This window comes from Parasteatoda tepidariorum, chromosome 1 (assembly GCF_982258835.1).
Source record: "Parasteatoda tepidariorum strain Cologne lab strain chromosome 1, Ptep-v5.0, whole genome shotgun sequence".
Taxonomy (NCBI): Eukaryota; Metazoa; Arthropoda; class Arachnida; order Araneae; family Theridiidae; genus Parasteatoda; species Parasteatoda tepidariorum.
This window is the reverse complement of record NC_141755.1, coordinates 58,049,887-58,062,668: the sequence shown is the minus strand read 5'-3', so window position 1 is coordinate 58,062,668 and position 12,782 is coordinate 58,049,887. Positions and strand designations below refer to the sequence as shown.

The window sequence follows — 12,782 nt, the reverse complement described above, 5'->3', positions numbered from 1 at the left end:
TTGGAATTGATTTTTTAGACAGTCAATTTTTAACTTTTGTGCTTGCATCACTCATTTTAAGTCGCACCTTCTAGGACAAATATGCGTAAAAAATCCACTATTTCATGTGAACGATAACTTAGGAAGAAAAAATTGGAGCTGGTAGTAACAGTAGAATAAATGTCTCGTCAACAAAATTTTGCATAAACAACGGAATTTACTTAGATAAGTGAACTATGAGAAAATTTTGTCGGAATATAAATTATTGATTCACGGAAGTCTGCAAATCAGGTCTTGATATTCACGACATTCCACGAATTAGCGGAAGAATCACACGCCTGCCTCTATCAGATTCAATACTGTTAGCAACGGCTTCAAATGGATCCCACTCTACAATAGATTTTACGATTAGATGAGGATGTAAATCCTCATCTGCTGAGTCTCACAAAAAATTATCTTCATCCTCATCTAAAGAAATAGAAATTCCTCACTTTTTATAAAGTTTAACAAGAAAATAGAAATTTTTGTAATTAGTTTTTTTCAAGCGATCAACGTACACACCTGGATATATGGTAGATTATAATCGAATATCCAATGTTGAATATGATAATAACAATACTACATGATTTTATGTACATTGTCAGTATTTACACCTTACACGTATACTGAACATAAGCATAACAATGAAGTTTAACCTTTATGAAATTATTTCCAAGTTTCATTAAAAATAAAATTAAGAACTAAAAAATTACTTGTTTGCATCCAGAATCATTATATAATGAAAATCCATACTGAATATTTAAATAATGTAAAATTAATTCGGGAAAAATAAATAACCATACATTGAAATTAACTACAGTGCATATTCATAATAAATTTCTTATATTCATATTAAATTTCCATCTTAATTATTCAAATTAAAATTCTGCCTTCAATTTAGTTTATTAAACAGTGCTATTTTATTTTTTATATAAATATATACAGTTATTTCCCGATAACTCAAATCTGGCAGAACTGACAAAGTGGAGTCCGACTCAACATTAGTTTTGATTTTCAACTGTAAAATCATAACAGTTGACAAATATTTTAATTAGTTTGTATTAATTACAAAGCCTTTAAACATTCATAAAAATAGATAAATCAATCTAATGATTATCTTGCTTTTTTTCCTTCTTTTTTCGGGTTCATTGATATATTGTTAAAAATTATTTACATCTTTCTCTTCATATCTTTGGCAATGCTATACTGCTTAATTTTTAAGTTCCATTTATCTTCACAATAATAAGATTATTTATTCTTCTAAATAGAGGTTTTATTTCTCACTTAAACATCTTCGGTGATAGCTTACCACACAAAGACTAATAGCAAATGAGAGACATCAGAGCTATAAAACTGAACAGACCCTAGGCATCAGACCCTTACATAAAACAAAAAGGAAAGTGACAGTTTTGTGTCGTAATCAAAATATGCTCAATTGAGCTCTGCTGTGAAAGTGTCAAAAACTTAATTTCTTAAGGCACGCAGTTAAAATGTGTCTCAAGTGAACATAATTGTGTTTATGTTCCATAAATGTATACAAAAAATTTAAGAAAACAATTTATTTCCGAACTTATTAAGTAAGAAAATATTTACTAAGAGCAATTAGCGAAAATATGCGTAAAATTTTTTTAGATGTCCTTCAATTATAATTTACTTAATACTTTTAATAAAAGTATATGCCAATGAAAGAAAAACTTATTTTATTACAACTTCCATGTAATTTTCAGTAAAACCTTAGAAAGTTTCAATAGTAAATTTGAGTTTTAAAACTAATAGATTAGATAATCTTGAACAAAAATATTGAATACTTTGAAATAATACTATAAAATCTTTTATAAGTTTGAAACATAAAAATAATTTATTAAAATTAAAACAACACACTGATCTCCGCATCGCTATAATGAAACACCACTTGACTCACCTGAAGCAGTTCAACTAGACTGGGTCACATCATGGATGTATTTACTTTCAAAATCCTTGACACTAAAAATTCAGTTTTTCAAACAATTATAATAATATCCTTTAAGTCATAATTTACACGACAGTTGCTTTAGGCAAAAATCGAAGTTTTTATTATGAAAAAGTGAATGTCCGCGTAAGCGTCATTCACAAACAGGTAAACACGACAAGACTCAAAATATTTATATAAAATTCATTAGTGTTGCCATTTTTATAATTTGATAGCCAAACTTTAAGCATTAATACTTGCTATTTTTCCATTTGGAAGTATCAAATTACAAAAAAACTTTTTCTTCATTATAAGGAAAGGATTTTTTTAAGTTTTAACTGTTCATTATTCTTGAAAAATCAGGAAATTATTTTATTTTAAAAATGTATTTTGTGAAAATATTTCGAAGAAGACGTGTCGGAAGTTCAATTGAAGGGGAAGAAAAAAAAGAAAACAGAAAGTTCCTGTTTTGTTTTACTTTTGGTCAAAACAAAAATGTTGTTTACGATCTGAAGTATTACATCTGATAATGAAACATTCAGTTCGCCATCGATTAAAAATGTTAAATTTGTAGTGAAATTTTAACTACTTTGTTTTTAATCTTCTAAAATTACATATGGGTGTCAAAATAGTAATACCAGGTTATTATGCATTTAAAATATTTGTTCGGAAACAAGCGTCGCATCCTTAAGAATACTAATATCCATTCAATAACTTAATGATATCAGACATATATTGTAATTTTTTTTTAATGATAGCATTAATATTTTGCATTGTTTTACTTAGGGTGTTCTTAATTCTAATATTCTGTGTTATCTAAACTAAATGGTGTACTAATCAAAAAAATTCGTCACTACATGCTATAAACTAATTTTTGATGTATTACTTTTAAAATTATCTTTAACGAAGAATTTTTCTGTGCAGAATCTCTAAGTTCTTGGGAAATCAAATTATTAAAAAGGAAAAGACTTATTAATTATTTTGCACGACGAAAATGATTCTGATCTTTCTTTTTTTTTTATCATTATTAAAAAAAACATTTTGGGAAAAATAACACTTTCTCAAAATGTAAATTCTAGACTAGATACTTTAATTAGTGCCATTTAATTCATCTTTCATGTTTAGACTTCTTTTGCACGTACAATCTAATCAAACCTTGTTCTGTGGTAAAAATATGTTCAGAAACTAATAATTAGTAAATAGATCTGTTTATTAATCTCAAATCTCTACGTCTCAATCTGTTACATGGAAAAACAAACGTGTACTAGTCTCAAAAGTCAGTGCATGTTTTCTCAAAAAGTTTTTTAATTTAAATAAAATAAAAAATAATTATTAACATAAGAACACTTAATGTTTTTAAATGAATGTTTAAGATTGCTAAAATACTTTCATGTCTCATTTCTCATATGATATTCGCATTTGATATATGGTTCCTATATTAAATGTAAATTTCATTTTTAATTTTCGATGTAAACGATCATATTGATTATTAGATAAGATGTTACACAAAATTTAAAAAAAAAAAATCCAACTGAATATTTCAAGTGACTTTCCATGGGTCTTTTAAAAAAGCATTCAATTATTGTTGTCTTATTTTCAAACGCGTGGCTAATTAAACCTGAAAATTTTTATTGTGGTTAAGAAAACAAACTAGAACTAATCTTTGATCTTTGTTTTTTAGCTAATAGCTATGATGGCTTAGAAACTACTTATCCAACAGAACATTCAGCATTAGTAATAGAGGTATATTCATATTATTCTTTATTATTTTTTTAAAAAAAATAAATAATAACCTGTTGAAGTGTTAAAAAAAATTTTGTTTCTAACAACATTTGATTTCAAATTCCTTCAGTTATAAAAACTTATTAAACGTTTTTTGAATTTATGCAGTTATTTGTGACAGTAAATTAAAATTGAGGATCTTTGGGAAATAGCTTTAGTAATTTGTGCCAGATATGTCTATAGCAGCAAGAAAAGATACAGCACACTGATTACTTTTCAACCAACTTTGAACGAACAAAAAAAGTTTGCATTGCATAAAAATAAGCACATTTTGCAATTGATTAAAAAATTAACAAATAAATTAGATTTTTATCAAAAAATCAATGGGGGTATGCTGCTTTTCCACATAACACTTCCCCTGCACCCCCGATGATAACATAATTTAACATCACATATGTGTTGTTTTTTTTTAAATGATAAATTAAAATTGCAATAGTATAATAATTTGAATGCCTTTTTTTACAGGAGTATGTATGGAACATCGTATTTGGAATGGAACAGTTTGTATCTAATCATTATCAACATCTTACAGCAGAGTTAAAAAGAGTTGGAGTTAAGTGGTTTAATGTATCACAACTTTATAGTTTTTTAAGACTAAGAACAAGAAATTCGAATCTGTAATAAGATTAATAATCATGGGTCTTATAGATATTCTTTTATGATCTAGTGTTGATGAAATTTAGCATGTCCCAACAAGAGCAAAAAATTTGAATTTATTTAATATATTATATACAATATTATGCATATGTATAATAGTATATTATGCTTTATATATGTATTACAATATATATTTATTTCATTTAATTTGAAAGTTTTTATTTAGCAGTAGGAAACGACAGTTATATATGATATGCTATTATATTTATATTATAGTTATATATGATATATTTATATTATATTATCACAATTATATATAAAATAAGAGATCTATTGTGTAATTTTTTTTAGCTGGTGTCATCATCTGATGATTTTTTTTTTTTTTTTTTAAGTTTTCTTTTAATCTCCCTTTTTTGGTATCAAGAAAACAACACCTTTATTATGTAATTCAACCTTTTCTTAAATTTACTTATTTTGAGTATTTAAAATTCAAAGATTTATGTCAAAGTATCTATAATCACCCTATAGAAAAGAAAATTTTATTCACTGGTATAGCATCGCTTATCAACCAACTGTGATTATATACATGTATATATTTATTTATATATACGTACAAACACACAGAAATATGCCAGCAAAGCTGAGGAAGGCACTTGCCAGATTCATTGTTCTATACATTATTGCTCTATATAATTTTTTTCTCACTTGGAATTTAAATTTCTTGAACTTGTTGCAACACCTTCTATAATTTAATAGATATTATTGAAAAGTTATAAGCATATTACTTAAATAAAAAATTATATACATTTGTTATTTGCCCCAGTTTCTCTCCATTGTCTGATTAATTTAATTAAAAAATATTACAAGACTATTGGTTCATTATTTAGAAGCTTGATTTTTTACATTAAATGTAGAAAATTACATTTATATTATTTAGTGTTTGTAATTTTTTCTACTATTTTTAATGGACGGTCTGTACAAATAAAAGTAAAAAGTATGAAACTTATTTATAATATGCATCGGTTTATTATTTAAAATCCTAATTTTTATTATTTTATATAATTTTGTTATTCCTGGTTGGATTCGGAAAACAATTAATTTTTTGTTTTAAATCATGTAACTCTGATAATGGAATCATCTTCAAGTATGATATACTGAAATAAATTAAAAATAAATATTCTTCAAGTGAATTGATGCATGTAGTATGCACAATTTTCCCCCAAAAATGCATTGCTACCATTCACTTTAATTTTGAGTTAGGAATCGGTTCGAGTTTTCTTCTAGTGTCTGGAGGTTAAAGTACACTAGAAGAGATCAAAGAAACTAGACAAAGATTAGTTTTGTGATATTTTAACAGTACTTTATGCAGTGTTTTCATCATAGAAAAAAAATGGGTGAAAATTTCTCATCCTTTCTCAAAAACAGGGTGAGATTTCAGAAAGTTAAGTGAGATTTCTAAAAACTGAAAAAATACAAATAGACTTGAAAAAAAAATTCTTTTATTATAATACATTTTTAACGTCTTTTATTTTTTAAAGCATTGAATATTTTTGCTGCATCATCATAGAAAATTTTGCCTTTACTAGGTATTTGTTCATCTTACATTAGTGCATAAAAAAATTTGAACGTCTTACATGAAAAAACCATACCTACAGTAAACACGTGGTTGCAGAAAAATGTGTTCTGAAAGTGGTTCCGTGGTTCGGAGGGGTTGTGCTCTGTTGTTCGAAAAGGTTCTGAACAATGCTAGTAAATAGGGAAGCTAGATAACGGGGCAAGTGTTGAAAATAATGAAGATCCAGGAAGAAATGTGAAACGGATTTTATTCTAAATGACGTAATTCGAAGCTTTTTCCAAAATGCGAGAAATTCGCGAATTTTGAAATTAATTTATAGAATGCGCGAATTTCTCGCGGTAATCATTTTTTAATGCGAGAAAAGAAAAAAATATGCGAGATTCTCGCGTTCTCGCGCTATAGTGAAAACACTGTTTATGTAACTATTAAATTAGTTCCTACTTTACGCACTTTCTTAAAACTGAAAGAACATTTAGTTGTTTTTATATGTTAAGAAATTCAATGATCTTTCTTTCAAATCATTGCCTTTTAGCTTACTTATTTAAAAATACTAAGTTAAAGAACTTAAAAATTAATATTATTTAAAATATATATTAATACAAATAAATATATATTAATATAAATAAATATATATACATTATAAACTTTTTTTTTAATATTTCATTTTAAAAAAGCTTCTTCCATTTAAGTTGGAAGAAATCTATTTCCTCTAGGGCTGTTTTTTCCATTGTTGAAGAAGCTTATCATCATTGTTTTTATTGTTATGGCAAAATGAAGTCAAATGTAGTACAGTGAAACCTCACGTTGCGGACACTTCTAAAAAGCGGACGCCTCTCATTACAGGCATATTTTTAATTTCCCCTTGATCTTCTATAAATAAACCATGATGTACCTTCTCTGCAAAACAACTCTCCTATACCTGGACACAGGCAGTATTTATGCGCTGAAGCATTTTTTTAATTCTTTTTGATCTCTTCAAACCAGACAGCGATTTTTCTAAATTTAAAAAAAAATATATTCTGCTTTAAATTCTAAAATAAATAAATTTTTTTAAAATTGTTTGCCTTATCCACCACTAAAAATATTAAGCTATTTTACTACTAAAGAATCGATCACTCTCTTTGATAACAAATGGGAGACTGCTCATGTGACATATTTCAGACAGTGGCATCTTTTGATCTCTTTATTTGAACTGTATTGGTTACGAGACCCCAAAGCTGAGATGGCACCTTTAATGCTCTCAATTCTTCTTCCTTACTGAAAATTCCTTTCTACTTCTAATCAATTTCGAGACTGACTGCATATAACACAGCTGGGTAAAAAAAGAAAATCTAGTCATTGAGGTGTTTATATATATGAAACATTTAGTCAGACATTTTACTGACTGTGAATATAACAACTCTGAGTTATGCCTTACAGGTATGCATTGATGCTTTATTTTTTCTGTGCATCCTGGGAGGTATTATAGTGTTTCCTATCAAGTGATGGGTAGGTCTAAAGGGGTGTAAACCTAATTATTAAACTGATTGCACAAATGACATAGGACTAAAAGCTCCTATTCAGTAACATATGTCTGTGTAAATAAGAAAAACATATTCATTTCTATGTAGCTACATCTTGAATTATGTATATAGTATATGGAACTTTTTCATATATTCTTTTGTATTGAAAAGTATTTTTTTTTAATAAATATCATTGCGAATAGTTACTGTAGATTATTTAAATATTTTATATCATTGCAATTATTCTAAAAACAATTTACAAAACTTCGTTTTTAGTGTACCCTTCTCATAAGCGGACAATTTTTTCAATTTCAAGAGTGTCCGCCCAATAGAGGTTTCACTATATTTAAATAAGTATAATTGTTTAAATTTGACACTTCCTTTTTTCTTTAGATAAATATACATAATCATGTTTTGGCATTACTTCACAAGTTATTCATTTCATTCCCATTGCTGTATTTTTGAGGTTTTCTATTATATTCGTTTTATAATCTATCTTGGTTATGAAGTTGTAATCAATTGTGAGAACTACCTTACAAATTGTAACTGTACCACTGTCTGCTAGATGCTAATAAGGATAGAACAAAATAAAGAAATATATGTCCGTAGCACTATTCCTTGTCTCATTTCAACTCATAAACTCACCCTTTCTTTCAGACTAAATACAGTTAAAGAATAAATCTGCACAGCGGTGTCGCTGGAGCGCCATTTTTGAGAAGGATTAAATTTAAGTACACAGTATCAATAGTTCTTGAAATGTCCCACAATGGAGAAGAAAAAGAATTTCAAATCTGCTAAATACTTGTAAAAAAGATTTAAAATTTTTTTGTCTCTTTCTTGTTTTTAATGCTATGATGATTCATGAAAGTTTTCTTTACTTGTCTGAAATATTGAGGGGGACTTATAGACACTTCTAATTATTGGAGACATGTTCCATCTGCAAATGACACCCATGAATCTGTAATACTTCTGAATTGCTCCTCCAGAAATTTTTTAGTGAAAATTAATGCATATCTTCATGTCATTACTAAAAATTTTTGTTTTCAATATTTTGCTTTTTATGTGAGCTTTATTTGAGGTATGAAATAATTCACAAACTATTGAAATGAGATAAACATGTTTATTTCCAAAAATGTATCACAGACTTGAAATAGAAGAAATGTATATATATATATACTTTATAAATATTGCAAAATACATTGCATAAAAATTCGTTAATTACACATAAAAATGTCATAAATTTTTATATTTTCTGAAACAGGATTTGCAAATTTTATTTACAAACATTAATACTAAAAACACTTGTACATAAAAACTTACACAAACTTGTAAAAATTAAGGTACTCAAAAGTCATATAAATTTCATAGATATTGAAGAAAATTAACAGTATTAAAAAATTAACATATAAAAAAAACTGTCAAGCAGGTTATCACTTTAAAGTTCTTTCTTATTAATTTCAAATGTTTAAATATTCATAGTAATTAGTAAGTTCTATAGATTACGAAGTAATGGAGACAAAGAGAATTTTCCAATTGAAAGAAAACTTCAATTATATACAACATTTATCACATTAAATAATCTCTCAAATTGTGCAAATTTTATAGAATGTGTAGCGATAATAAAATTTTAAAGATTCCTGATTGCAAAAATTAACCAACTATGGTTAGTAAAGAGAATATTTATTAATGCATTATGCAGATATAATATACATGAGAGCTAGATATTTCAATTTTAACATTTTAAGAGCATTTCTCACTCATTAATTTATTTTCTTACTAATTAATTATTTTTTGTTCATTTACACAATTTAAACTTTAAAATGTTAACATATATGATCAATTTGTTATAACTCAAAGTATGATAACTTAAAGATTACTATTAATTCCTGAAATTTTTTTTGAGGTGTGCTAAGGCCTTAATACTTAATTTCTTGCTAAAAATTCTCAATTTTCGCACCCTTAACTTGATATTTTTAAAAAGATAACTAGAATTTTTATTGCTGAAAAAGGCAACAAAAAAAATAATAATAAATAAGCCATAACAGATGGGTAATTGATTGTTTCCTCTCTAACTCTATACAACTGGTCAGGAAAAGGATAAAACCGTGATACTTACTTTTATACATGTTTGAATTTTCCACATCAATACTGTAATGGATTTAATATAAATGCATAATATTCAAATTTAATCATACATTTAAAATCCATCAAGTTCCGGATGAGATCTGCGTTAATAATTTTTTCTTAAAGTTTGTGGGGAAGAAGTGTTAACTGATAAAAATGTCCAAAAGTAAATTTAAAATTCTAAATTTGGAAGTTAATAATGATGCAAACAGAAATCCAATCATGAAGAAGAAATATATAGTGTTGAAGTTGGAATTCCCCCTAATTTTAATTAGATTAAGAGGAAATATTTTTAAACACAATAAATCTACGACCCTACTGTTAAAAAGCCATTTGTTATTGTTTTAAAATCTAAACAAATTGTCCAACTTTCGATAAATCAGGGTTTTTCTTTGGTCCTATCATGCCTGAGTTATTGAAAATTGACTGCATATGAAATGAAAACTGAAATATGCTAGTATTTACAGAATGCAAAATAAATAATAACATAAAACCACTTTTTAAATACAATATTTTAAATTTGTTTAGTGCAGAGATGAAATAAAGTAGAATTTTGAATTTTCTTACACTGTTTAAGAAATATAATTAATAAATTTGGGTGTCTTTTTTCCAGAATTAACAATCATTAGTGATAAATTAAGGTAATTAATCAATAAAATTGAAACATGTTTTAATTTGTTGACCTCTTCTTGAAAATGCAATAATAGTTTTTGTAAATATCAATAAAACTCAAAAACTAATGTACATATTTTTAATTTCCATAATTTACCCAATACATGGATGCCACGGGCAACTAAAACTGTATAAAGTGGTGACTAAAAAGTAAAAATCTATTAAAAGATATAAAAAATTAACACACAGAATATTTTCACAATAAATATGAATAATTTGCAATATTAGTCATGGTGGTAGTTATGATTGAAAATAATTAAATTAATTTAGTTTCTACCACTTCTTACATTTTTAGTCACACGTTGCAGCCCTGCACAATAGACTCATTATTAAAACTTTACTTTCTTTAATTTCAAGTAGAGTTTATGTACTGCATCATAATTTACAGCAATAAATTGTTTTTGAAATAAAAAAAAAGAATGGCAAAATATTCTTAGTTTAACTTAGGAATTTGCAGATGAAAAATAGTATTTTCAAAAATTTTAATTTATATAATACCGTATATTTGATTCATAAAACGTGATATAAATTATTGAAATTAATACTTTATTTTTACATTATTTAAAATGTATGACAACTTATATTCAAAGAAATTCTGTCATTGTTGAATTTCAAAGCAGATTTAAATGTTTTGACTTTGACCTAAACAAAACTGTTTAAATGTTTAAAAAATGATTGAGAGGACCAATATGGCTACTTCAGATTAAATTTTTAGCTTCCTTCAAGCATTATTAATTCTCATTTAGAAAAAAAAAATTCTCTAACATTCAGCCATTTCATTTTAAGCCTTTAATTCATTTTAACCGTTTTTCTTTTTTTCTTGAAATAACATCAGATAAGTTTTCCATTACTATATTAATGTTGTTTTTGACATTGAATTCCATTAGTTTAGCCAGACGATCAAACTTCTTAGGAGGATACTTAAAATTAAAAATAGAGTATGTCTTCTTTGGATCACTGAAAATGTTGAAATTTGCAAACTCAAGTTCTTCTTCAGTTTCTCTAGGCACACCTGTTTAATATAAAATTCTGATAAAAAAAAGAAGAAATATTCTAAAATATTTAATACTGAAAAAAATTCAAATTTCTCATCAAACTACTAAAAAAAATATTTTTTAATTATTCAATCTTAAAAATCAATTGTAAATATTCCATTGATCAAAACTGATCTAAAGAAGAAACATATAATAAATAACGAAGTAATGGATAATTTTTTTAAAAAACAATACATTGTAAAATTTAAAATAGAAACGAAAGGAACAAGCTGTAAGATGAAATTAAGTAATTGTAAAGATAATGTCAACTTTCCAATTGTTTTTAAAGAATAATTTCCAAAGGGTATAAAAAATAATACACATTGATAAGTATTTTTTTTTTAAATTTTTAAAAGGGATTATTCAATTAATTCACTTTTGAATTTTAAACGCTTTTTAAATGTTAACTCTTTCTAAAAATAGTGCAAAATAAAATACCTATGCTACCAATATAATTAATAATTATATAATATTCATAAATATATAATATTCATAAATATATATATAGACTCTCAGTCCTGGAAACAACACACATATCACACAAACTTTTTAATTAAAGAAGATAATAACGAAAAAGATACTTAAAATCGTAATTAATGTTAAAATAACCAAAATATTTGTACCTGGCTCTTTAAACTTTCTAAAATCCATGTTAATAAGTGGAAAATGAATTATAATGGGGCAAAACTCATTTGTTGGATGTTTGAAAACATAACATTCCTTCGGCGGTTGCTTCATATACTCTAAAACAAGGTCATGTATTGGAGGAAATAAGAGATTGTTGATGCGAGCCCACTTTTCACTCAATAATAATTCCTAAAAAAAATTTACAATTCAGAAATCTTTATAAAAACTGCTCAAATATCGGGATTAAATAAAGAAAAATTAAAACCTTAAATGGGGCAGTGTGATCAGCTTCTCTGCTGCTGAAATCAAATGTTATATGAATGTCAACAGAACGTTGAGACCGAATTAACAATGGAAATGGCAAGTTAAAAGTGAGACCACCATCCACTAAATATAATGTTTTTGAATCTGTAGAAGCTGGCTCAGTAAGACCTTTAAATAATGCATCTGAAAGAAAAAAAAAACATTTTTTTTAAAGAAAAATTCATTTTAGCAAACTAAACGACTAATTGTTCAGTAATACTTCTAATAATTAATTATGTTTATGGTTTGTGTTAAAAATAGTAAAACTTGTGTTCACCAAAAGACATAGAGCATCCTAAGGTAGAAGACAAAGTTTAGCTGGGCATGCTCAGTACAACCCTCTTGCCACTTTAAAACAATTAGTAAATCTTAAGGACCAGTAAAAGATGTTCTTTTTTTTTTTATCTGAATCACCATGCTTTATAATTTTTGTCAATTTATAGTTTCATGGTTTTTGTCTAGACTAATAAACAGTGGCGTTCATAGACTTGGGTGCGCCCCCTTGCAAGATTAAAAAAATTTTTTAAAATTATTCTATGAAACACGAACACAATGAAGAGACATTTGGGTATTTATAATAACTAACTTTATTTTAAATT

General features: G+C 26.3%; 2 protein-coding genes and 1 long non-coding RNA gene across 5 annotated transcripts in view; 1 reads left to right on the top strand and 2 right to left on the bottom strand.

Annotated features, from left to right (window-relative positions):
- The window catches only part of Hr39 (Nuclear hormone receptor FTZ-F1 beta), an 88,533-nt gene extending 86,358 nt beyond the window's left edge, over window positions 1-2,175 (bottom strand). Inside the window, exon 1 of the mRNA XM_016075722.5 lies at window positions 1,940-2,175. The gene's annotated coding sequence lies outside the window, so the exon portion shown is untranslated. The remainder of the gene's footprint in view (window positions 1-1,939) is intronic.
- A 261-nt stretch (window positions 2,176-2,436) lies between these two features.
- LOC147816465 (uncharacterized) lies at window positions 2,437-4,685 on the top strand. Its single transcript, XR_015434349.1, has 3 exons — window positions 2,437-2,607; window positions 3,648-3,709; window positions 4,214-4,685. It is a non-coding gene; the product is annotated as an uncharacterized LOC147816465 (long non-coding RNA).
- A 3,844-nt stretch (window positions 4,686-8,529) lies between these two features.
- LOC107457549 (cytosolic phospholipase A2) overlaps window positions 8,530-12,782 on the bottom strand; it is a 40,713-nt gene continuing 36,460 nt past the window's right edge. For all 3 annotated transcript variants that reach the window (XM_016075723.4, XM_016075724.4, XM_016075725.5), the window contains 3 exons: window positions 12,146-12,327; window positions 11,877-12,069; window positions 8,530-11,231 (listed from right to left, as the gene is read on the bottom strand). In XM_016075723.4, coding sequence (XP_015931209.4) covers window positions 11,014-11,231; window positions 11,877-12,069; window positions 12,146-12,327 — 593 coding nt within the window. In that variant the 3' untranslated portion in view covers window positions 8,530-11,013. The remainder of the gene's footprint in view (window positions 11,232-11,876; window positions 12,070-12,145; window positions 12,328-12,782) is intronic.